The 27,077-nt window shown below is 41.0% G+C and overlaps 1 protein-coding gene across 4 annotated transcripts; it reads left to right on the forward strand.

The window, feature by feature from the left end:
* The first annotated feature begins 3,204 nt into the window (after positions 1-3,204).
* Positions 3,205-27,077, forward strand: FMO4 (flavin containing dimethylaniline monoxygenase 4). Of its 4 annotated transcripts, XM_032389479.1 has the most exons (11): positions 3,205-3,309; positions 3,416-3,519; positions 5,032-5,171; positions 6,367-6,504; positions 8,501-8,689; positions 9,328-9,490; positions 18,103-18,245; positions 19,471-19,670; positions 20,983-21,335; positions 23,239-23,308; positions 25,454-27,077. In XM_032389479.1, the coding sequence occupies exons 4-11, from the start codon at positions 6,373-6,375 to the stop codon at positions 25,872-25,874; spliced, it is 1,671 nt and encodes a 556-aa protein (XP_032245370.1). In that variant the 5' UTR covers positions 3,205-3,309; positions 3,416-3,519; positions 5,032-5,171; positions 6,367-6,372; the 3' UTR covers positions 25,875-27,077. The 4 variants fall into 4 exon arrangements, with proteins under 4 accessions (XP_032245370.1, XP_032245369.1, XP_032245371.1 ...); XM_032389478.1 differs by having other exon boundaries at positions 3,205-3,519; positions 5,036-5,171; XM_032389480.1 differs by lacking the exon at positions 3,416-3,519 and having other exon boundaries at positions 5,036-5,171.

Here is a 27,077-nt window from a genome sequence, read left to right on the forward strand (position 1 = left end):
TTTAATCAGGAAAAATATAACTATAAAGAGTGGAGTGTGGTTCAAAATATGCAAATCAATTAATGTGATACATCACATTAACAAAATGAAGGATAAAAGTCATGTAATCATCTCAATAGATGCAGAAAAAGCATTTGACTAAATTCAACACACTTTCATGGTTAAAACTCTCAACAAACTAGGTACAGAAGGTATTTATCTTAACATAATGAAGGTTATATATGACAAGCCCATAGCTGACATCATACTCAATGGCGAAAAGCTGAAAACTTTTCCTTTAAGACCAGGAACAAGGCAAGGATGTCCACTCTTGCCACTTACATTCAACATTGTACTGGAAGTCCTAGCAAGAGCAATTAGGCAACAAAAAGAAATAAAAAGCATCCAAACTGGAAAGTAAGAAGTAAAATTATCTGTTTGCAAATGAGATGATCTTACATATAGAAAACCTTTAAGACTCCAAAAAAACAAAAACAAAAATCCTGCTAGAACTAATAAACAAAACTACAATGATTAAAACAAGATAGTACTGGCATCAAGACAGACATAGACCAATAGAACAGAATTTGAGCCCAGAAATTAATCTCCAACAAGGCTTCCAAGAACACACAATGGGGAAAGGACAGTCTCTTTGACAGATGATGCTGGGAAAATTGTATATCCACTTGCAAAGGAGTGAAATCAGAAACTTATCTCACACCACACACACAAAATCAACTTAAAATGGGTTAAAGACTTAAACATAAGACCAAAAATATAAAACTCCTAAAAGATAAAATAGGGAAAAAGCCTTTCGACAGTGGTCTTGGCAATGATCTCTTGGATATAACACCAAAGGTACAGACGTAAAAACGAAAACAGACAAGTGGGACTTCGTCAAACTAAAAACCTTCTTCACAGCAAAGAAAATCATTAACAGAATGAAAAGACAACCTACAGAATGGGAAAAATATTTGCAAACCATACACCCAATAAGGGGTTAATATCCAAAACATGTAAGAGACTTCTACAACTTAATAGCAAAAAAAAAAAAAAAAAAACCAAATAACCTGATTAAAAAATGGGCTAAGTTCTTGAATGGACATTTCTCTTAAAAAGACATACAAATGACCAACAGATATATAAAAAGGTGCTCAAAATCACTAATCATCAGGGAAATGCAAATGAAGACCACAATGAAATATCACCTGTTAGGATGGCTATTATCAAAAACACAATAAGGGCGCCTGGGGGGCTCAGTCGTTAAGCGTCTGCCTTCGGCTCAGGTCATGATCCTGGGTCCTGGGATCAAACCCCGCATTGGGCTCCCTGCTCCATGGGAAGCCTGCTTCTCCCTCTGACTGCTGCTCCCCCGCCTTGTGCTCTCTCTCTCTCTCAAATAAATAAATAATCTTTATAAATAAATAAATAAATAAATTTTCAGTTATGCAAGATGAACAAGTTCTAGCAATCTGCTGTCCAACACAGTGCATATAGTTAAAATACATATTGTGCACATAAAAATTTGTTAAAAGGGTAGATCTCAGGTCAAGTATTCTTGCCAAAAACAAACAAAAGAGCATGAGGAAACTTATTGAAGGTGATGGGTATGTTTATTACCCTGATTGTGGTGATGGTTTCACAAGTGTATGGAATGTGTCCAAACTCCAAACTCATCAAATTACATTCATTAAATATATGCAGGGTTTTTCTGTGTATCAGTTATACCTCAAAAAAGAGTGGTGTGCCAATAAACTAGCCATGGGATAGAGAGGATCCCAGACTTAGCGTAATTGCCAATTTCCATGGTATAAATATTCCCACCCTGACCAATGAATGTCCAGCTACTGTGATATCATTGAACTTGGAGTTGGAAGAGATGCACACCTTCTCACTGTACAAGCCAGCTCTGGTATGCCACTAGATAAGAACGCTTTGGAGACAACTGAAGAAATTTGAAAGTAGACTGGGTATGTTGGCTGGTATTATTGAATTTATATAGATTTTCTTAGATGTGGTAATAGTAACGTGAATGTGTGGACGAGTGCCTCTATTCTTGTGAGATATATGCTGGAATATCCTGATGGCATCCCTGGTGTTTAAAGACTACACTCAGGGCGCCTGGGTGGCTCAGTCGGTTGAGCATCTGCCTTCAGCTCAGGTCATGATCCCAGGGTCCTGGAATCGAGCCCCGCATCGGGCTCCAGAGCCTGCTTCTCCCTCTGCCCCTCCTCCCATTCATTCTCTCAATCTCTCTCTCTCTCTCAAATAAATAAAATATTCAAAAATAATAATAAAGACTATACTCAGATGGGTGTGTGTATGTGCACATGTGTGTGTGTGTGTGTGTATATTAAGAGAAGAAAATGTACCAAGAGGTTGATGGCTGAAGATATGGGTGAGGGATACATTGTTGTTCATTAACAAAACCGTTCTTTCAACTTTTCTGAGAGCATAATATTTTTCAAAAGAAAAAATTAATTTGCTACCAACTGAAGATTTCATATAAAAATCTGGATTTTCATTTTCTACTGAAGAGTCTAAAATTGCAATTTGGGGCTCATGTTCTCAAATAGCACCATTTACCTGAAGCTAACAGACTGGAGATGTGCTTTCCAGTCGATCTTAACCTGGCCCTCTCCTCCTTTGAGTTACCCTCCTGACCCCTGTGGACATTGCATTTGTGCTCCTGGTCCAGAAACCATTCAATGAACTTAAGATGGCCAGCTTCCAAGCACTTGATGGAGAAGAAAAAAAGATGGTGCCTATTTAGTATTCTATTGTTGCTTCTGTAATTATTCTTTTGTACGGTTCCCTAGGCTAATATTTAAAACTAATTTTATGCTTTCTCAAACTCGTTTTACCAGCTCCCTCTGCTGACCCTTTCTAAAAGGATGACACTGCTTAAATCCCTTATAAATTCTGGATTTTAAAATCATATTTCTGGGGTTAGAGGGCTCTAGACATGAAAGAACTTGATGAGGTGACAGTCACCTAAATTACTTTATTCTTTGGACTGCCCCTATGATGGCTCAAAGGACTAATGATGCAAAAGTGTTCGGCAGGCCGCAGGCCTGTTTCAGGAACGGCTGTGACGTTGGAGGTGACTTTGGCGCCCTCTAAAGGTTACCATGAGAAGAGCAGCCGCTGAACAAGCTTTCCCTGAAGTTTCCGGCTTTACCGGAACTGTGACGTTTAAGAGGGTGGGGAAAAGGGGCAGAAGTAGTTTATGTTCTTCGATTCCAAAGCCAGTTTTGTAACTCGTCATTTAGCCCTCCCCTGAGATCACGGAAGTATCCAGCTCTTGTCCTACACAACTTTTTATCCTCGGTGAGTGGGACACTTTCTGCTGTCACCAGGATGACTGGGAAGGCAAATGGTTTTGTTTCACTGAGACCACTTGATCAAAGTCAGCTTTCCTTTGTTTTCCTTTTAGAACAAAGACTTTGAGTTTTGAAAAAAATAATTTAAGGCAAACACTGTCTTTGTCTATTTGCTTTGAGAAATAATTTGTCAGAGTATCTGCTCTGTGCCAACAAGGTAAGTGTCCTGGATTATTCTTCTTTGCTGTTGTCTTTTTTTTTTTTCATGGGGAGATGTTTCCAGAAACTGCTTTTGCAGAGGATGAATATTCTCCTTGGTAAGTGCATTCCTTAAAAATGTATGTGATTCTCTTCTTCAGGAGCCTCTTGATTAGGGTTAAATTAAGGAGAAAGTCAGAAAGCAAAGGAGCATTGTAAGGAAACAAAGTTAGGTTGTAGGGAGAAACCATCTGAAAGAAAGGTGTTGGTTGGAATCATAGAATCATGGGACTTTCTATAATTCTCTTCTCACCTCTGATTTCATCTGATGGATGAGCTGGTAGTGCCAGGCATTGGGAAACATAAAATCCTCCACAGTTTGGTATTAGGAAATTCTATAACAATGTAAGGGCATTGGTGGGTGATGATAAGAAATATGAACAGATGAGATTCAAATAAATCATAATCCACCGCATGATTTGCAAATCACCCAAATCTCTCCATGTCTCAAAAATGATTCCTACATTTTCTGGTCTGGCAGGTTTGGGATGGGGTTTTCATGTCATTCAAAAGTCCAGTTCAATAGTTTAGGGCTCATCTCTACCAAGGAACTCATTATAAGCAACCTTTGAGCTACAGAGGACCTTCCATTCATAGCACCCTTTCTAGTTTACAAAGAGCTTACACACACCTTATGTCCTCACCCCACCCAGCCCCCAGCCCCTACCCCCACCGTTCCCCCCCCCATCCTTCAAGCCTGCAGTATCTCTCCTACCTTTCAATTCACACCTATTTTGGTACCAAATACTTGTCATTCAGACATAAAAACAATTCTCTTGGGCTGGAAGGGAAAAGGGGAAAACTACTAGAAACCTCTGTTTTACAAATGTGGGAACAATCTCACAGGGAAATAAAGATATTGTTTAAATGGATACAGCTGGTTAGAGGCGGAGGGAGAACTAGAACCCACATCTGCCCATTTCCAATTCTCACCAACTTCCCTCAGTGATTCGAAGCCTGTTTTTTAAATCACTGCCCTCACTCGGAGATTTGTAATCTGCAAGTGTTGTGTAATTTTAAGAGACATAAATTCCCAGTTTGTTTTTGCGGCCTGAACAGTCTCTTAAGTTGTTCTGTAAAGGACAAGGTGTTTTCACCCCAGAAAAACACAGCCCACTCAGCGTCTCTAACTAGGCCTCCAGGCAGAGTTAAACAGCCCAACAGTGCTGCAAACGTCTGTACCCAGAGCACGCTGCTATTACAGGAACATACCATGTGATATCATGTGTGTCCACATCTCTCCATATGGTGGCGTCTCCTTGTGGACAGTCACTGGGTCTATTTAGTACTATTATTTAGTCATCGGGTCTTCATCTTTGGGTCCCTCACACTTGACTCAGTAACTGCACTTAGAGATACCCAGGGTGCGTTGTTGAATGAATCAGTTTGCTGCCAGTCTATTCACTGTAGCCCATTTTGCACTTTACCAGTTCAATTAAGCAACCATTTCTTTTATGTTATTACTGCAAAGACAGAGCACAGCTGAGATGTACCAACTTCAGGCTTCTACCTAGTGGCCTGGAAATTCCAGTGTTCTTATTGGCGGAGGCCATTCATTTCTGATGAAAAGCTGTCTAGAAATCCGACTCCTCAACCCAAAGGAACCCACAGGTATGTATGCCTATTTATTTCCAAATTTGCTGATTAATTTTGTCTTTGTGAGCTGTCTTTTCTAGGAGAAAGAGAGGGAAAGAGGGAGACAATTAGGGAGCTAGGGAATGAACACTGATAAATATTTGGTGGTAGGCACTTTTGTATAAGTAATGTCACTTCATTTAAAACTCAGACAATTCTTCAACATAGCCAATTTGCTGGGATTAACTGAGTGGTTAGCCCATCTGTCAATACAAAAGCTATATCGATGTTTGCAGAAATCCAAATTATAATACCAAGAAAAACTGGCTATAAATCCCTGGGACACGTACTTCCTCCAGTCTCTACTGACAAACATGGGCATCCACATTTCTATAAGACCTCATCTAGAATGTCCCATATAACTTTCCTTGGGGGCTTTCTTCTAAATTATGGTCAGTCTGTCTTGCCTCTGTGCAAGATTAAGGCCCGCCCTTAACTCATGGAATATCTTTGTTGTATGGCAGGAGATGACCCATGGCCAGCTATTCTTCAGGACTCTAGATGCTTTGAATAAAACTAACATTTTTGCTAGCTGCAGTTCCTAGGGTCCAGAGGGACTAGGTGGTAGCAAAGGGCCCTTTTAATACTGAGGGGATCTAAAGTCCCAAGGGGCACCTGGCTGGCTCAGTCAGTAGAGCATGTGACTCTTAATCTTAGGGTCATGAGTTCCAGCCCAACGTTGGGCATGGAGCCTACTTAAACACTACTACTAATAATAAAACATGTTTAAAAATTAAACAAAAATAAATAAAGTCTCAAGGGGATCAAGGTCCTGACTATACTAATTAATAATAAGAACTAAATTTAAATGAGCACTTACTATGTAGGAGACACACTTCTACAATCCTTCCAACATATCAATCATTTCATTTCATAACAAATATTTAAGATATTATTATTATTATTATTATTTCCATTCCCATTGTACTCAATAGAAAACCGAGGCCCAGAGAAGACAAACAGCTAGTCCAAGGTCGCACTATTAGTAAGTGACACTAAGATTTAAACCAAACACTCTGATTTCCAGAGTCTGATTTCATTTTTAACCAAAATGTGAATCTGCCTCAGCTCAAAGAGGGTGTGTATACCACTATAAGAGTTGGGTTCTATGACAGGAGGTTCCTTCCAGTCTTGTCATATAAAGAAGCTCAGCCCAACCTTCCCCCAACAGAGTACCATGGCCAGGCGAGTTGCAGTGATTGGAGCTGGTGTGAGTGGCCTGTCCTCCATCAAGTGCTGCTTGGATGAGGACCTGGAGCCCACCTGCTTTGAGAGAAGTAATGACATCGGGGGACTATGGAAGTTTACTGTACGTAGTTTGTACCCTCCCACCTCCATCAGTCATAATCTGGTAGTCTGCTTTGTCCCTGCTCATGCATGGTGGCTTCAGCCTACCTTGACGATCACCTAAAAAAGCAGCTCACTGCAACACCACAGGCTTGTGTGCAGCATAGTGATGAACCTAGAGACTTGGCAGGGCAGGGGCAGTTGGAAGAGGGAGGAAGGAAGAGTTAAGTCTGATACACAAACATAGTATTGGAAGTTACAGTGATTTCTAGACCATGGACATTCTGAGACAAAGTAACAGTGTCGCATAGGTTAGGCTGAATGGCATTTGTGAATATGGAGCAGATGACGCTTTTGGAAGGATGGAAGTTGGCATCAGGGAGTGGAGCTCCAGCCCACAGGATTATTCAGGTCTTTGGGAAGAGAATTGGCAAGAGTGAAGCAAGAATCCAGACCCTGAAAGGCTGGGGTAGGCGGTTGGGTAGCTTTCACATTATCACAATAAAAACAGCCAAGGCACTGATCAATCCTTCTAAGGAGTGGAATGTGCATCCTGGGGGGGTTATACCTAGGGCTAGGCCAGCTTTTAGGTGACTTGAGCAACAGAAGTAAGGGCTGGAAGTGGCCAAATACCACCTGCCTTGGGCCAGGATTGGTCCTGGTAACTGGGAGTAGCAGGATCTTCAGCAGGGACCTAGGGATCCATCCCGTTGGTGGAGTATAAAGTGTCAGAAGATAGGCGGTCTAAGTACTGGATGTTTCAGTAGTAATTGAAAAGCAACATTCAGTGGGAGCTCATGGTGGAGGAGAGTACTTCAAACTGGTATGAGGGAAGCCTTCATGGAGAAGGTGGCATGGGCCAGTCTTTGATACACGGTGAAGAAAACAGAAATAGCAAATGTATGTAAGCAGGTATGGTCACAACCCTAGGATTATAGTGTGCTAGGGGAAAAAGCTTCTTCTGATGTACTGTGACCCTGATTGAGCCACCAAATGTCAATGTGGAAAGAAAACACTGGGTCTGGTTTTTGTACCTTCTGCTATTTGACCCCACGGTTGATTTGGTTTTCTTCCCCCACTCTAAAGTAATATAGATAAATTTTAGAAAATAATTTTGAGTTATTAAAAAAAAGAAAAAGAAAATAAGAGTGTCTGGGTGGCTTAGTTAAGCGTTTGACTCTCGATTTCGGCTCCGGTCATGATCCCAGGGTCCTAGGATCGAGCCCCTCATCGGGCTCCCTGCTCCGCGGGAAGCCTGCTTCTCCCTCTCCCTCTGCCACTCCCTCTACTTGTGCTCTCTCTCTCTCTCTCTGTCAGATAAATAAATAAAATCTTAAAAAAATAAAATAAAATAAAATTAGAGTCCAGTATAAGTGCTGATGGGAAGGAGCCAATAAAGAGAAAGTGACTGAAAATATACATGGTGGGTGACTTGGGTGGCTCAGTCAGTTAAGCGTCCAGCTCTTCATTTTGGCTCAGGTCATGATCTTAGGGTCATGGGATCGGGCCCCATATTGGGTTCCACATTCAGTGCAGAGTCTACTTGAGATTCTCTCTCTCTCCCTCTGCTCCTCCCCCCAACTTGTACATGTGCTCTCTCTCTCTAAAATAAATAAATAAATCTAAAAACAAGAAAAAGAAAATATACCTAGACAATAAATACAAAAATCAGTGAGCAGTTCTGTGAGCAAAGGCAAGAGGAAGAAGTCCTCATGACTGGAGAGATTGAGGATGGCAAAAAGAAAAGAAGAAAAAAATAAGCAAGTCAGACCGTAGGCCCCATGTTCATGGAATCACTGAATGGCAATGCTAGTCTTGGAGAGGCCTGCTAAATTTTGTTAATTTCTTTGTAGTTTGAGAAGGATACTGTGTTTAATAATTCCAATCCCACCAATGATTTCTGACAACTATAACATGGAGATCCAATGCTGTTTTCCTGGAACTCTTTGGAATTACAAATGGAATCTTTTTTCTTCCTGCCTCCCCCACCCCATCAAGCTAACTATGTTTCACCACAGGAAACTTCTAAAGATGGGATGACCAGGGTCTACAGATCATTAGTGACAAATGTCTGCAAAGAAATGTCATGTTATAGCGACTTCCCCTTCCAAGAAGATTATCCCAATTTCATGAACCAAGGAAAATTTTGGGACTATCTCAAAGAATTTGCTGAGCACTTTGACCTTCTGAAATACATTCGGTTTAGGGTAAGACAACTTGGGCTATGGAAGGTTAATGAATGGGGGCTGCCCATTCAGCAATCTAATGGAAAGGGGATCCTAAGTAAATTTATTCCTGATTTTATCTCTATGTGAATAAGGTAGATAATAAAGGCTCCTCACTTCTCCCATTTCTCATGTTTTACTCAAATAAATCATTAAGATACTGACTTTCCTGAGTCCTCTTCTGAATCCAAATTCTTATTCGGGATGCGATTTAGAAATTTTTTTCTTGAGACGAAAGGAAAAATGAATTTTGTTCATGAAACCTGCTGGGAAGAAATGACTAGGAATCTGAACCACAGAAATTATAATGAGCCAAAACTCTTCCTACATTTTCCCAATGCATTCAGTATTGTAACTCATTTCCTCACTGGGAATAAGAACTAAGTGTTTCTTCCTTCCAGTGAAGGCATGCAGATGTTTTGGGTCCTACACTAGGACAGCTTTTGAGACTTTGTACAGGTTACTTAATTTCTTTATCAGAAGACAAACCAATATTGACAGACCTCTTACCCTGAGACAGGTTTGGCCCACATGAAGTAACAAACATGGTTACCATACCAGCCATTTCATGAGGTCCCAAGGTGACTGACAGAAAGTGAGTGTTTGTCTGCCACTTTCAGACCACGGTGTGCAGCATAACGAAGCGTCCAGACTTCTCTGAAAGCGGTCAGTGGGATGTTGTCACAGAGACAGAGGGGAAGCAGGAACGAGCTGTCTTTGATGCTGTGATGGTTTGCACCGGACATTACCTGAAGCCCCATTTACCTTTGGAGTCCTTTCCTGGTGAGTCATTTCTACCTGAGACCATGTCTACTCGTCTGGGTTCTCCTTGAAGAAAGTCATTTATTTGAATTGGAAATAATTCCTAATGATTAGAGACGACTCTGTGTTCACCCTAAGAAATAATATGTACAGCTCTTTGAAAGGTATAAAGCACTATGTAGGTGTCTTCTTATTTACTTATTAATGTAAATGCTGCCATTACTGAAGTTTATCATGCCTGCCTGATTCAAGTTCAATGATCACATAAGGCTGAGGTGTCATAAGAAAAAAAAAATGCAAGCTTTTGAATTTTGTCATTGAATTACAGGTCATTTGAATTGGGAGTGATCTGTAATTCAATAACTTAAAGGAAGTGAGAGTATAAAGAAACTTGACAGATTTGTTTTTAAGAAACAGAGCAGCAATTATACATCCAAAGAAATAGTTTCATCCTTCAAAACAGTCACCACAATAATAATCCATACATCTCTTATCCCAAGGCTGTCACCACAAAGGAGTTTTAGAAATTCCTTTTGGAAACGCTTCTGACTCCAGCAGCACATTTTTTGAAATGTACAGTTGGCCTTTAAACGTCCCAGGGGTTAGGGATGCTGACCCCCGACATAGTCAAAAATCCCCGTAGAACTTTTGACTCTCCCCAAAAAACTTAACTAGTAATGGCCTACAGTTGACTGGAAGCCTTATTAATAATATAAACAGTCGATTAACCCATATTTTGTATGTTATATATTATATACCATATTCTTACAACAAAGTAAGTGAGAGAAAAGAAAGTGTTACCAAGAAGACCATAAGGAAGAGAAAATACATTTATAGTACTGTATGGTATTTACTGAGAAAAATCCATGTATAAGTGGCCCCACATAGTTCAAACCCATTGTTGTTCAAGAGGCAGCTATACTGATGATTGGCAGATCTCCATCTTTTGAGATCAAATGAGGATTATTAAAATGTAGTACAGCTACTCTTCTTCTGTCACTTATAAGTGGCTTTAAAGGCAATTGAGTAAGTGAAGTTTGGAAACTTCATTAAGGAATTGAAAGAACGTTTAAGGAAGAGTGTGAAGAATAAAACTTGCACACCTGGGCCAATAAAACAAAAAAAAACAAAATGTTTGTAAATCTTATAAACGTAATCTCAAATTAACAAAATATCCCACTTTAAACAAATGTTTTAGGGATCAAGTGAGACTTCAGTGCATAATTTTGCGAAGAAGCAATTGTATAAATGGTGGTTGGGCTTCAGACTTGCAACAAGCCTGTGGGCTAAAAACACAATGGCACTGGACTAAAGAAATATAGAAGCACCTTTTATAAAGAAGTTTCTACAGGGAGATGTGTTACAAGTGTCAAATAATTGATGTTTTTGGAATGTAGTGTCTTGTCAGGTTTGGCTTGGCTTACCCTCAGTTCACTTACACTCTGACTAAAAGATGCTATTGCAAAAGATCAGGCAAGTACTGAGAGGTGAGGATCCTTGTGGCAGTTTAAAAGTGTATAATCTGGAAGAGTTGGTTCCAAGAAAAGAGACTGGGCAAACATATAATAGAATTGCAAGGTAGTTTGAGATCATTTCGAGAGCAAACGTTTCTCTATACCTTAATGATCTCTGGAGAAGAAATGATTGCATTAGAAGTATTGGTGTGCCCCTCTCTTTTGCCCCAAAGCCCAGATTATGGAAAAGGAAGAAATCCACACAAACAGATTTCAGCAATCCTCCTCAGGAGGTCTAAGTTTATGACCAGACTCTAGAAGGATTTGTGACAGCAGGACACCAGGACAGATACCCCAGTTTCCTCTGTGTTCCCAGAATGAGGAATCCTGGTGAGTGGACACAGTGGAAGTTTTCTAAGGAGTTCTGATCTGCTCCAGTTCCCTCAGGGCAATGACCCTTGATGATAAGTGACCTTTAGCATACTAGTTATGAACAAAATCCTAAAGTCAGCAGCCTGGAGCACATCCCGGTTCTAATTGCAGAATCTTGGGTAAACTTCACCCAATGACTCCATTTCATAGAGCGGTCATGAGAATTCAATGAGATCGTCCACGTAAAACACTCAGGGGAGGACAGAGCACATAGGAGCACTCCATCAACGTTAGCTACCAGCGCTGTGACTCATGACCCCCTGGGAACTGGTATGAACCCTTTGAGAACTGTTCAGAAGGAGCTGCTTCCTAAGAGCCATGTGATTCCTCCAGACTAAGAACTATCCATCCCTCTGTTATAACTCCCGCCTCGGCAGCCATCCCACCCCAGAGTTCGAGCTCCTCCTGTATCCCAGGTGGGAACCCCTGGGCGGGTAACGCAGACACGAGTTCCGCATCCCTCTCCCACACACAGAAGGTGTGTAAGAGTGACTCTCCGACCACATATCAATTGTGATCGTTAGTTATAGATGAGTGATGTGAATGCCTAATTGTGTTTGATCAATTATTAATAAATCTCTTTAAACTTTGTGAGCATGGTAAATGGAATTCAAGTGCATTTCCTAACACATAACCTTAGGGCGATAAATACAAGATGAACAAACCACAGCAGCAAAGCGTTCCAGAGATAATTAGTGACAAGGCAGACTAAGCCCCATGCCCCTCGGCAGACCCTGAGGGTGTCACTGTATAAGAGGACAATGTAATAATCGAAGGTTATAAGGATGACCTTGAATTATCAGTATGTTCTAGTTTTAGGACATAAAATATATAATACCCTTCAGAAAGATTTCTGTAAAAAAAAAATTAAGATTTTGATGTTTCTGTGTTAAATTGCCCAGTTGTCTGAAAACTTCTCTCCCGTAAATGTTGCATTTCCTTGGCATCAAATGATGCATTTATTATATTGCATTAGACTTCCCCAAAGTGAGGGGATGGCACTCCAGAAGTGCTCAGTAGTCCCCAGTTCTCCTCTCCCTGTCCCCATCCCCATACACGGTTGTGAGATAGAAAAAGGAAAATACAGTAAAAATGAAAGCTGAACCTTGAAGTAATTTTCCGTGACAATAGTATATGTTTAATATGTGCTTACTGAATGAAGTCAGTTACCCAACAGTCTTTTATGAAAACAGCCTGAAGGAAAAGAACTAGTGTAATGATAGACGTAGGCTTTGACCTCAGCACAGTGTTTCCCAACAACCACCAAGACCTGAGGTGCTTATTTTAAAAGCAAGTTAATGTGGTATTTACAGAATAAGAACCTCCGAAAGTGGGACCCTGGAATCCTAATGTTTCCCCAGCAATGTGATTCTCATGGAAACTAAAGGTTAAGAATCATTTCCATAGTCCGAGTAGAGGCAGCCTCGCCCTGTGGTTACCATGTGGTTAAGTTCAAGTTGTGCCTCTGACGTTTATTGGCACCTGGGCAAATCCTGTGTCCTAAGTCCCTATTTCTCCACCTGTAAAATGAAGTACTCATAGCACCTTTTTCTTAGGGTTGCTTGAGGATGAAATCAGCTGCTAGCCATGGAGTGCCTAGCACAGGACCTAGAACAGGACCTAGAACAGCTCAGTGGAACTTATGGGTGTTGGTATGGAAGAATTCTACCCACTCTTTTGCAGAAAAAGAAATGGAAAAAAAATTACTGGTGCCAAATTAAATATAATTATTTTCTATTTCCAGGGCAAACTCAATCACTTAAGTCATTTGAGGGAAAAAAATAGCTTGAAAGGTAGCACAAAATTGGAGTCATAAAACTGAAATTTAAATCCTGTCTCTGGTACTTATTAATTATATGGCCTTAAGTCAATCACTTAACCTTTCTAAGCACTAATGGATTTACCTGTAAGACAAGGATGAATAACTCCCCCCTCCAGGAGGACTGCTGCAAATCTGACTTGAGAGAATAACTATGGAAGCACCTGGCTGAGCACAATTCATTAAGATTTTTTTGTAAAAGGTAACTTCCTGCTAAACTGTAACACGAATTCATTCTTTGAGTAACAACAGTGCAATTTACCGTGCACAAAGCCATGACAGAATGATACTGGAAGAGACAGGGGAGGGTACTGGAGCATAACACGGACGTTAAAAGTCCAGGATCTTGCATCAGAGTACTTGCATTTAAATTCCCAGCTCGGGGCTCCTGGGTGGCTCAGTCGTTAAGCGTCTGCCTTCGGCTCAGGTCTTGATCCCAGGATCCTGGGATGGAGCCCCGCATCGGGCTCCCTGCACAGCAGGAAGCCTGCCCCATTCCCCCTGCTTGTGTTCCCCCTCTTGCCATCTCTCTCTCTGTCAAATAAATAAATAAAATCTTGATAGATAGATAGATAGATAGATAGATAGATAGATAGATAGATAAATTCCCAGCTCTCAGGGCACCTGGCTGGCTCAGTCAGTGGACTGTGCAACTCTTGATCTCAGGGTCACAAGTTCAAACCCCACGTTGCATGTGGAACCTACTTATAAATTAATTAATTAATTGTTAATTAATTAATTGAAGTAAGTTCCCAGCTCTCTATTCATTGACAAGTGTGATGTCACAAAAATCACATAATCCCTACAAATCTGTTTCCACATATGTAAGATGTGTAAAAATAGTATCGACTTCAAAGGGTTATTGTGAGAAAAATCCATGTAATCACTCTATAAGTGTTATTAGAACTGCAATACAAAATGTCCTTTGGATCTATTAAGGATTCCCTGCCCTCAATTTATTCTGAGGGAAAAGATTATAATCTCTTTCTTTCTAAAACGACCCCCACTCCATTCAGATGAAACATTAAATTGAAGTTCCATCTGCCTGAGTTTAGAAGTTATTAATGTTAAAGTTTCTTATTGCTCTGGTTTAGAAAAAGGAGGATGTACATACATGTGTCCTAGCTGACGTTGCCTTTTTTCTGTAAAAAAAAAAAATATGGGTGGGGCGCCTGGGTGGCTCAGTCGGTTAAGCTTCTGCCTTCAGCTCAGGTCATGATCCCAGGGTCCTGGAATCGAGCCCCGCATCGGGCTCCCTGCTCCACGGGAAGCCTGCTTCTCCCTCTCCCACTCCCCCTGCTTGTGTTCCTGCTCTCGCTATCTCTCTGTCAAATAAATAAAATCTTAAAAAAAAAAAACTACAGGTGAATTGTCAAAAAAAAAAAAGACCCCCACTCTGCATATATGTATGCTGAAATGCACAGCTCTGTTTTGTAAGGGAGAAAAGACTTTCCGTCTACCCTCCTCAGTTTGATAGATTAGAAGGGAGAAAGGTATACAGATTTATTAATTTTTAATACTAATGTGGGGGCACCATAGGAAAATAATGAATACCAAAAAAAAGCTGTGAGATTTGAGTGTTTATATACCGTCTTCATAGGGAAAGGGGAGGGGATGTAGGCCATCCAGGGGAGAGCAAATGTTTCCAGAAAGATGAATGGGCTCCTAGAAGAGTGGATGGGAGATACGATCATCTGTGACAACGTTTGTCTGGATATAGACTTCTACGGTCCTCTTCTGTGATATAAGAACCGATCTTCCCTGGTTGATGAAACTGCCAGGGAAGAGATTTATGACCATAGGAGTCCTTTCCAAGGCAGATGAGAGGAGTTCAGAGAAAGCCTCTCCCTGCCTTTGCTGTTTTTCAAGATCCTTCACTTGAAAATAATAAATATATCAAAGCGGCACATTTTGGGTAGCATGTCCTGTACTCCTTCAGTGGTAAAGTAAATATTTCAAACATGACAGCAATCCAAAAAAATAACATCAAGTCATCATACAATTTCCTCAAGGAAATGACAAGGCATTGGAAGACAAAGCCCTGGCCAAAATCTGAACAGTTTGGGAATAAATACCAGAATTTCTGTCAATCTTTACTTAGACCAGAATGCAAGAGAGATACAACTGTTTGGGTAATAATTTCAAATGCTGTCAAAACCCCTCTGACATCTGGCCAAGGTTTACTCTTTTTAAGATGCCTTTTCTGCTGGGGCGCCTGGGTGACTCAGTCGATTAAGCATCTGCCTTCAACTCAGGTCATGATCTTGAGGTCCTGGGATCGAGTCCTGCTCAGCGGGGAGCCTACTTCTCCCTATGCCTCTCCCCCCCAGCTTGTGCTCTCTCTCTGACAAATAAATAAAATTTTAAAAAAATAAAATCTTCAAAAGATTCTAAAAAAAAAAAAAAGATGCCTTTTCTGCTTTTCACTAATCACCATGGATCTTTCACAAGTAGTTGTAAGACTGATGTTGAGCTGGGGGAGGAAAAACTTGCTACCAGGGCAGCCAGCTCCCCTTGCAAGCAGCTGTAGCCACAGCCTGTCAAGCTTGGGTCAAACACCAGGCCCCAGGCTTCAGAGACTCCAAGGGTCAAGGTCTCACAGTGGTCTCCTTGCAGCCCCTCAAACGTGCCCCCATGTCCAGGGGACAGAAAACGTCACAGCACTTTAAGTTCATTCCTGAAATTCTCCAATTTCCAGCTCCTGGCCACTTCAACTCCAATCCCCCAAAGTGAGTGAGGGGCTAGGGATCCCAAAACGGGTCTGCAGCATGGGTGGTTCAGTGGTAGAATTCTCGCCTGCCAAAACGGGTCTGCACACACATTCTTTGCAAATCCTGCACAGTGGGTTTAACACGTCCCTTGGAATACGGCCAGCATTGTATTCAGTTTCCAGCTTGGGGGGCCTTAGGAGACAAAGAATCCAATTAAAATATTGTGTTACACATATTACCTGTGCAATAAATGTTATTAAGTAAATCGTGGGAGGGATGGGGTGACTGGGTGATGGACACTGGGGAGGGTATGTGCTCTGGTAAGCGCTGTGAATTGTGCAAGACTGTTGAATCTCAGATCTGTACCTCTGAAACAAATAATGCAATATATGTTAAGAAAGAAAAAAAGAAGAAGAAGAATGTAGCAGGAGGGGAAGAATGAAGGGGGGGAAATCGGAGGGGGAGAAGAACCATGAGAGACGATGGACTCTGAAAAACAAACTGAGGGTTCTAGAGGGGAGGGGGGTGGGAGGATGGGTTAGCCTGGTGATGGGTATTGAGGAGGGCACGTTCTGCATGGAGCACTGGGTGTTATGCACAAACAATGAATCATGGAACACTATATCTAAAACTAATGATGTAATGTATGGGGATTAACATAACAATAAAAAAAATTTAAAAAAATGTTATTAAGTAAATCAATCAATCAATCAATGTATGATAGGAGAATGATAATTCTGGGAGACAGTTTCATCTTTTTATTTTTTAGATTTATTTCTATTTTATTTTTTAAGATTTTATTTATTTATTAATTTACTTATTTATTTATTTATTTGTCAGAGAGAGAGAGCGAGCACAAGCAGGGGGAGCTGCAGGCAAAGGGAGACGCAGGCTCCCCGCCAAGCAGGGAGCCCGATGCGGGACTCAATCCCTGGACTCTGGGATCATGACCTGAGCTGAAGGCAGACGCTTAACTGACTGAGCCACCCAAGCACCCCTATGTCTATTTGTTTTAGAGAGAGAGAGTGAGGGAAGGAACAGAGAGACAGGGAGAAAGAGTCTTAGACTCCCCACTGAGTGCAGAGCCTGCTACGGGCTCGATCTCATGACCCTGAGATCACAACCCTGAGACCACCACCTGCGCTGAAGCCAAGAGTTGGGCGCTTAACCAACAGCACCAACCAGGCACCCCTAGTTTCATCTTTTTATTTTAAAATTTCAGAAATACTTGAAGTATTGGGGTGAGAAGCTGTCAAACCCTCTGAACTGCAGAGCTTCCCTTTCAGATTCATTGTCAGAACTTCGTCTCACCCATCTGTGGGTCTGACGGTCACTGCCCCCATCACTCTTGTTCCTTCTGCCACCTCATAATTTCCGTGGCTGCAGCCGCCACTGGAAACACCTCTACTTCTTCTGTTACTACCAGTCTTCATTTATATGAATCCATGGTTTATGTCTTTTATAGAGGCCAAGGAGATAGTCACCAAAAATAAGAGAAGAAATATTTGAGAACCCTTCTCATATACATAAATACCATAATAGTGATACTTCTATTAACAGAGTGTTAGGAACTTGAAAGGTTAAATATATATAATGTAAGAAAAGAGTATAACAAATATACAAATATAAATAATGTAAGAAAAGAGTATAAACGAGCGCACGGTATAATAAAGCATTAAGCATACAATAAAGTAAAAGTATAATAAAGTATAAGTAGCAAGCTTAAACCACAAAAATAATTACTTTATGTACAAAAGAACTTGCCACAAAATTTCTTTTGTGGAAAATTGTAATTGAACTAAAATTCAATCTGTAAATATGTTATGTACACAAACCATATTCTCATAGACTATATCTGTTGGGTAAAATGCAGTCTATTTCTTGCTTAACGATGTTCAGGGTCATGCATGAAAGGTTTGTTGTTGTCTGCAGTGAGCTTGATTTCCCCAAGTAATTGCTTTCAAAGGGAGCACTCATGTGGAATACAAATTCTCCTGTACTTGTCAATCTCCTGCAGGTTGTACTAAATCTATATCTGGGCTCACAGAATCCAGTGGAGAGGGAGATGATGTGCTGCTTCTACTTCCTGCAATTAGCAGCAGGAGCAAAAGGCTGACATATTTCTGGAACTTCCCCCTTCCTACAGACCCCATGCCTGCCTCCTAGGGAATTACAGCTTTAGATACTTCTGATTTTCTGATCCCTCCTTCCCCTCAGGTATTCATAAATTTAAAGGCCAGATCCTGCACAGTCAGGAGTACAAGAGCCCAGAAGGCTTTCAAGGCAAGCGCGTGTTAGTGATCGGTCTTGGGAACACTGCAGGGGACGTGGCAGTGGAGCTGAGTCGAACGGCAGCTCAGGTACACCTGGGTGAATCCACACCCTCACCCCACCATCATTTCTGGTGGCCAGAGAGAGGTATAACGATTATAAAACACAGTGGCCAACGGCTAAATCACGTGGACACAGCATGAGTGCAACAAATCCACACGTGACGGGATTGAACCATCTCCAAGAGGGGTCTAGGAAATTGTATGGATGTCAGACCACTAGGCATCCTTCAGAGGCACTGTTTCAGAAACAAGACCAAATGGACAAACGATTCCACCCAGACCAATTATCTTTCTTTTACGCTCTCCCTTTGCAATTCTGGCGAAACCCCCGTAGAAACATAGAAAAGGGAAGTTGTTTTCTGACCATGCTTGTTTTTAAAATAAAAGCAACCTTTACTCTGCCCACGAAGTGTCTGTAATGATTTTAGAATGTCCAAGCGTAGATTCACAAATTAGAAATCTGTTCCACTTTAACATAAATTATAGGACAATGATTCGATTTGGAAAGAATAGATTTTTATTTAACTCAGTTAAAATAGTTTTCTCAAAACATCGCTTTAAATTCTATATTATTTAGATGTAAAAAAAAAACCTGCCAGATGAATAGTGCATATCTACTAGTCCTATAATTTTTTATACTGAATATGATAAAAATACTTAACAGATATATAGATCAGATAAAAGTGATTTACAAAAACAACGGCAACAACAGAAACAGTCATTTATAGATCTATGTACAAATTTACCAGTTAAGAACAGATGTTATGAATGAAATCTTGCCATTTGCAACAGTATAGATGGAGCTAGAAAGTATAATGCTGATAAGCAAAATGAGTCAGTCAGGAAAGGACAAATACCAAATGATTTCACTCATATGTAGAATTTAAGAAACAAAACAAACAAGCAAAGGGAAAAAAAATAAGAGAGAGAAAGAGAGACAAATCAAGAAACAGACTCTTAACTATAAAGAACAAACTGATGGTTCCCAGAGGGGAGGTGGTTGAGGGGATGGGTGAGATGGCTGATGGGGATTAAGGAGTGCCCCTGTGGTGATGAGCACCGGGTGATGTATGGAATTGTTGAATCACTATATTGTACACCTGAAACTAATATAACACGGTATGTTAACTAACTGGAAATAAAATTTTAAAAACTTTTTAAAAAAGGACAGATGTTATAACAACATTTGAAATACACCAAGGAAAAATACTACAAAATGATGTATATATATTTATCCTTCCTTACTTTTTAGGTACTTCTCAGTACCAGAACTGGTGCCTGGGTTCTCCACCGCTCTTCAGTTGGGGGCTACCCACTTACTATGGTGATTACAAGAAGATACCTTAATTTTATTGCACAAGTTCTGCCCTCGTGTGTACTAAACTGGATTCAAGAGAGGGAATTGAATAAAAGACTTAACCATGAGAATTATGGATTAAGTATTACAAAGGGGTACGTAAATTTTTTTATTTAATGGGAAAATTATTTTTCATTCTGCTTTATTCAGAACTCAAAATCTTCAATAATTATCATGCTGCTTTGTTTATTCTGTTCTGAGCTTAGCTCCTTAATTAAGACAATGTCCATCAGGTACCACAGCAGTCCTTGAAATGGGAATATTCTCTGGTAACAAAAGTAGTAAGTAATTCATTAAGCTAGAAGAAAACGTAGGATAAAAACTTTACATTTCGAGCTTGAAAATCAGGAAATTAAAATTGGCTTTGAGGAATCTTGGAATGGCTGCCATCTACAAATGGAATATTTGCAGCATCATAAGTACAGATGGCCAGCTAACTTTTAATAAATAACTTTTAATAAATCTCTGGCTGAATGATTAGATGATACCTTTCCAACAGGAATTCCTAGAATTACATATTTTAATATATATCTGTATAAAGTTGCACATGGCAAGAGAAAGAAAGCCTTTGAAATGAATATAAGGTCATTAAATGTGACTTTTATTTTATGCTTGACCCAAATATTTTTCTTTGGTAAGACAGCTCTCAACTTATAAAGAAAATTAATGGCAATGGATAATTTGTCTTTTTTTTTTTTTTTTTTTTTAGAGAGAGAGAGTGAGAAAGAGAGAATGTGTGCACATGTGTGACCGGGGAAGGGAGAAAGGGGCCGAGGGAGAGAGAGAATTCCCAGTAGCCTCGACACCCAGCGCAGAGCCCCATGTGGGGTTGACCATATGACCCTGAGATCATGACCTGAACCAAAATCAAGAGTCGGTCGCTTAACCAACTGAGCCACCCGGGTACCCAGATATGTCAATTTTACAAAGACATTATGTCTGCTGTGATTAGATAGAATGATGTTCACAATGAAAATATTTATCAGCATAAATCGATTCAGATTTTTATTTTTATTCAAAAAGTTTCTTGGTAACTTCCTCTTTGCCTAATGTCAATCCTTTGAGGCCTGGGTGAGGTGAGACCCAAAACTGATTATTAAATGGATTGTTGCATACTCGATCCTGACGCTTCAAGAAAAGCATTGCTCCAGAAATTAATTTCAAGAGAATTTTAAACCCCAAGCAGGAAAGAATAGGTTTAAACATTGTCCACATGCCTTCTACTGGAAGTAGGAACACAAAACGTGTTATTGCAACAGTAAGTTGGATAGGAAACTTTAAACTAGACATTGGTCAATTCACTCCCTTGGCTTGGCAGATAGTTTCCTTGAACTGACCAAATAAATAGTTTGCTCAAGTATCTCACAGATATAACTACAATGAATAATTTTCTCTTCTGTGTCAAAGGAAAAAATCAAAATTCATTGTGAATGACGAACTGCCAACCTGTATCCTTTGTGGGACAGTCACCATGAAAACCAGCTTGAAGGAATTTACAGAAACCTCTGCTCTCTTTGAAGATGGAACAGTGGAAGAAAACATCGATATTGTGATCTTCGCTACAGGATACACATTTTCTTTTCCCTTTCTCGAAGAACCTCTTAAAAGCCTTTGTACAAAGAAGATATTCCTGTACAAGCAGGTCTTTCCTTCAAACCTAGAGAGAACAACACTAGCTCTCATTGGCCTCATCAGCCTTAAAGGATCCATCTTAGCGGGCACAGAGCTCCAAGCACGCTGGGCCACAAGAGTATTCAAAGGTACTTGACTCTATTTAAAGCCCTACGTGATCAACTGAGTCTTCAAATTAGTGCTTTGTGATTTAGCCCAAATGGAACAGATATGAGCTAAAGTAACATAAAATATCAAAAGAGTTTAATGGATACTTAACTTCATATATGGGTAATATTACCATAGGTGTGCTTATATCGCTAACGTGATAGAGTGGGAAAAAGGTTTTGATTCTGTGGATGGAATAAATTTGGACGAGATATAATCACATTTCTCAGATTAACTGAAATTATTGAAGCTTCAGGATCCTCTATTCTCTTCTACTCTAGTCTAGTCTAGTTTATTTGCTTCTAAATCTTATCATTTATTTCTGGAAGTAGAATTTTGTGCCGCTTCCAAAGAAAGTTATTGGAATAATGCACACTGTGTGTGATAAAGTTGAGTTCTGGGGAGATGGTAACCTTTGAGAAATGCCTGTAAAAAATTTTTTAGACACTGGACACCAAATTGTCCGTTTTCACTGTAAGAGCACAAGTGATGGGGTCAGGGCTACCGGGGTCTGATCCTAACTCTAAAACTCATTATCTTTGCGAGGACCTCTCCGAATCTCAGCCATTTCATCTGTACAGTGGGGATAATGAAACCTCTTTCACAAGGATTTTGTAGGATGGACGTCCGCCAAGCACTTACCACCCTTCTTGGCACACAGTGAAGGCTATAAATTGACAGCTGTTATTATCATACCTCGTTAAAGCAGGGCAAGTTTTAGATTAGTGAGCATTTTAAACAATTGCACTTGTATGACTTTTTAAATATAAACAGCAATCACAGTTTGGCCAACGAGCTATCCTTTAGCAGATGTGTGTCATTAGTGGATAAAAACAATCACCAATAATTTATAAATAGGATATAATGCAGTACTAAGGAGTGTCAACTTCTTTCACACTGTTCAAATGTAATAGACATCAAATCCACACATTTCCATTAAGCGATCACAAATTTTTATTTCTTTAAGGCCAATTAAGGTGCTTTCACAGCATTATCTGATTATATTAAAACCACAAAAGATTCTTAAGTACGTGGTGGGGTTTTTATAAGTGTTTTATAATGAGGTCAAAAATGCCTATCAGAATGATAGAGCTGACAAAATGAAACTCGGTTAGATCACACCCCAGGAGTAATTACATGCTTCTCCAGAGAGCCTCCGGGGACGATCCGGGAAACACCAAGTAAAGTCTTGCCCACTTTTTACAGGATAAAGTGATGCTGGTGACAAGTACACTACAGAGTGAAGTCAGACCTAGCTCAAGTACACAGTAACCCCACCCTCTGGAGTCAGCACTTGGCTCCTAACCAGAAGAGCAGAGCCCACGCCCTGGGACTGTGTAGGTGAGAGGCTGAAACGGAGCACATCCTCACCACCACTCAAGCAGTCAGAGCTTTGTGAGGCCGAGAGACCATCAGGGGCTTCCACGCTTGAGGCTCCTGGTGTGACGAAAGTGAAGACATGTCAAAGCAGGGTTATAAAAATGAGGTCAAATATTAGTATTTCCATTTAACCAACGAATGGCTTTCACACACACATATAAATACAAACAGGCATATACAAACCATATAATACAAATAATAATATTATATATGGATATATGTGATGTGTGAGCAGATAAATGAGCTGGAGCAGGTGCTGATGACCAGTGAGCCCATGCAGGCTGAGGGCTGGGCTGTGGGTGTCCATCCTCATAATTCTGGCAGCAGAGGACCCTAGTTAAGTGGGTTTGGAGGAGGACTTTGCCTCCGGAGATTACCTCTAATTCCAGGCTAAGCTTTGACTGTTACATGTCCTAAGGATAGAGCAGTGGGGGGCCAGAAATGAGGAGGAGAACTCAAAGGAAAATACGTGTGATGTTAATGTGTTTCCAATTTTTCTCACAGGACTCTGTAAGATACCTCCATCCCAAAAACTGATGGCTGAGGCTACTAAAAAGGAACAACTCATAGAAAGGTATGACATGCATGACATGCAGCTTGTTCCAGCAGAACCTACCGATGTATTTCCTCACACACACACCCCCCCTCAGTATAAGAGCCATTCCTAGAGAAGTGCTACAGCAGGTTGGATATCACTGCACTAGAGTCAGAAGAATATGTTTTTAATCTTAACTCTTCCACCAACTGGATTTGTGGCCTTAGATGTATCAGTGGGGGCACCAACCACATCACCTCAGCAGAGCAGAGAGCCTGGCCCCCAGCAGATGGCAATGGTGGGTTCCCTTGACCCCCAGAACTCCACTGTGTCTTTGTCCTCCTGCCTCTCAGGATGCTCTTTCCCTGCATTTACTGGTACCTCCTCCTCCTCACACCTAAAGACTGGTGAACCCGGACCTTAACCCTCAGACCTCTTCTCACTTCCATTAACACTCACTCCTAGGAGGCCTCTTCCAGGCCTGGGGCTTTAAATGCCTTCATATAGTCATGGCTCCCATACCACTTGGGTATCTCAATTTGAATATGTCTAAACACCAACTCTCGACCCCCATCACTGCCCCACCCATCTTGCCTATGGGCTGCTCTGAGACTTCTCTCCCCTTCTTCGTCGCTCGCTACTCATTCCAGTTGGTCCATCTAAAACCCTAGAGTGATCCTTTCCTCCTCTTTATCTCTCAGACCCCATGTTAGCAAATACTGTCAGCGCCTACCTTTGAATAAATCCAGAATCCAGACCCTTCCAGCTACTCCCACAGCCACTCCCGACCATGTCACTGTCATCTCTCACCAGGACACTTCCTGTCACCCCTGCTCTGGTCTCCCTGCTTCCACTCTGTTCTACAGTCAGATTTTGACACCACAGCAGGAGTGAGCAACACCACACTGTTCTTCTGTTCAAAACTTCTGTTCAAAACTGTTCAATTGCTTCCCATTTCACTCCCAGAAACTTCCCTGCAACTCTGCAGCCCTCCGGAGCAACCAGCTAGCTCTGCACCCTCACTGCCCCCTGTCCTCCCACCTCGCCCATACTGCTCCAGTCACTCCAGCCTCCTCCCTTGTCCACAAACATGCCAAGCACAGCCCTTTGCACTTATATTCCCTCTGCCTGGAATGTTCTCCCCACCAGATAGCTACAGGCTCACTCTGTCAAATATCACCTCATAATTGAGAAGCCTTCTCTCACAACACTGTATAAATACGGCAGCCCAGCCAGTCCCTTCATTGCATCTTCCCCCCAGCTGCCTTTATATTTATTAATAATACCTATTACCACCTGATTCGTTATGTATCTATTTGGCTGGGGGGGTTTTCAATTTTTTTTTAAGATTTTATTTATTTGAGAGAGAGTGAGTGAGAGAGAGAGAGAGAGCACAAGTGGGGGGGAGGAGCAGAGGGAGAGGGACAAGCAGACTCCCCGCTAAGCAGGGAGCCCAACTCAGAGCTCGATCCCAAGACCCTGAGATCATGACCTGAGCCAAAGGCGGACGCTTAACCGACTGAGTCACCCAGGTGCCCCGTCTGGGGGTTTCTATAGCCTGTTAATTTCCTCACTAGAATGTAAGTGCTTTGATGACAAGGCCTTTGTTTTATTCACTGCTGGACCCCTAGCACCTAGGATGATGCCTGTCACGTGATGGACACTTAATATTTATTTATTGAAAGAATAAATGAATGAATGAGTGAATGAATGACATTGGGACATTACGAAAGTTTACTAACAGGAGAAATAGGTAGGAATAAAGCTTTCATATACATTACACTCATATCTGTGTCATGTTCAGAGCTGGTACACCACAGATGGCCCACAATTAACATCAATAAAAATAATTTAGGTGGCCATATATGTGATGCTTTCTGATCATGTTCATTCATTCAACTGTTGTATTTGGACTGACCAGATTTTTACCCTCATATCAAATTCAAGAACCTAAACCATTATCTAGAGCTCCTCTTCCAATTGCCTCCTTTTACCATTCCCTTTAACAAAATTAATTACCCTCACAAATACCCTTTGTAGATAAACTCCTCTCATTTTTTTTCTTTGCAACATGGAAAAACATTCCCAAACATGGTTTGACTCCGATAAAAAGAAACAAAATGGTGGGAGGAGGGATGACTTATAACTTGAAAATGAAAAATGATCCATCTTTTTTCCTCTCAGGGGTATGATGAAAGACACCAGTGAAGACAAACTTGAGTTCATTCTGTACCTGGATGACATTGCTGCATGCATAGGCGCAAAGCCCAGTATCCCTCTTCTGTTCCTCAAGGATCCTAGGCTAGCTTGGGAAGTTTTCTTTGGACCCTGTACTCCTTACCAGTACCGCCTCATGGGCCCTGGAAAATGGGATGGAGCCAGAAACGCCATCCTGACCCAGTGGGACAGGACGCTGAAACCCTTAAAAACTCGAATCATTCCCGATTCCACCAAGCCTGCCTCCATGTCACATTATTTAAAAGTTTGGGGGGCACCTATCCTCCTTGCCTCTCTTCTACTGATCTGTAAATCTTCATTTTTTTTGAAATCGGTCCGAGATAACCTACAGGATAGAATTTCCCCTTATCTAATAAGTATTTGGTGAGGATGAATCTGATTCATTATAAAAGCTGTCCCTAGCCACATTAATTCTATCTCTAAATATTTTGTGCATTCCTCCTCTCCTTTCCGTCTTAACTGCTATCATCCAAGTTCAGGTCCAGTCATCTCTTATCTGAATTATTATACTGTCTTCCTCTTTGGTCTCAGTGCCTCCTTTCTTGCTTCCTTTTCCAATCCATCTTCTACTCTGCTACCTAAGCAACTGTTCTAAAATAAAAATATTGTCACTGTTTCCATCAAGATCTTGATAGGAATAAGATGACACTCAAATTAGGTAATTTGTGGACATTTTAATATGGAGGTGATTACAAAAGGTTTGAGCAGAGTGTAGGGAAATCATAGGGATAATAAAATACTCCCAGACTGGTAACAATGAGGTATTTTTACCACTCCTAGGCCTAATGAGGCAAGAGGAGAAAACAATTATGAATGAGAGAGAGAGAGACTTCTTTGTGAAGAGGGCCACCTCTCAAGAGTTATGACCTTCAGATGACAGAGGAAGGCAGTCTGTGGTAACTCCAAAAGTACAGAGCTTGGGAATAAATTCTCTAACTTTATTTTCTTCCCTCCCTCTCATCCCCTGTCCATGCTCCCCAATGGCCTAACCCAACCAAAACTCAAAGGGCAAGGTTGCCGACTATTGTAGATTGAATCATGTCCCTTCAAAAAGATATATTCAAGTTCTAACCCCTGGTACCTATACCTTATTTGGAAATAGGATCTTTGCAAATGTAATCAATTTAAGATGAGCTCATGCTGGAGCAAGATAAGCTAGATCCCATATGACAGTTGTCCTTATAAAAGGAGAAGACAGACAGAGACATGGTAGAAAATGCCATGTGAAGACAGGCAGAGGTTAGAGTGATGGACCTACAAGAATCACCCAGCAAGCAAACACTGGCAGCCAGGGGAGAGGCATGAACAGATTCTCCCTCAGAAACTCCAGAGGAAACCAACCCTGCTGACACCTGGATTCCAGACTTTTAGCCTCCAAAACTGTGAACAAATAACCCACTTGGGACACTTCGTTTTGGCGATCCTAGGAAACTAACACACGGACTGATGTCATCCATGGAGGTCAGCCTTCGAAAGTACAGACTGAGCAGACAATGGAGAGCATATGAAAAGGATCCAGTGCAGACATGTTGCTTTCCAGTTTAAAATCCCTGAAAATGGGGCGCCTGGG

Source organism: Phoca vitulina, unplaced genomic scaffold (assembly GCF_004348235.1).
Source record: "Phoca vitulina isolate PV1807 unplaced genomic scaffold, GSC_HSeal_1.0 scaffold54, whole genome shotgun sequence".
Taxonomy (NCBI): domain Eukaryota; kingdom Metazoa; phylum Chordata; class Mammalia; order Carnivora; family Phocidae; genus Phoca; species Phoca vitulina.

Excerpts from the sequence above, each read along its gene's own strand:
- FMO4 (XM_032389478.1), top strand. The coding sequence starts at position 6,373 with ATGGCCAGGCGAGTTGCAGTGATTGGAGCTGGTGTGAGTGGCCTGTCC. Across the intron at positions 18,246-19,470 it reads TGAGTCGAACGGCAGCTCAG|GTACTTCTCAGTACCAGAAC; the intron begins GTACACCTGGGT and ends CTTACTTTTTAG. Across the intron at positions 23,309-25,453 it reads AAGGAACAACTCATAGAAAG|GGGTATGATGAAAGACACCA; the intron begins GTATGACATGCA and ends TTTTCCTCTCAG.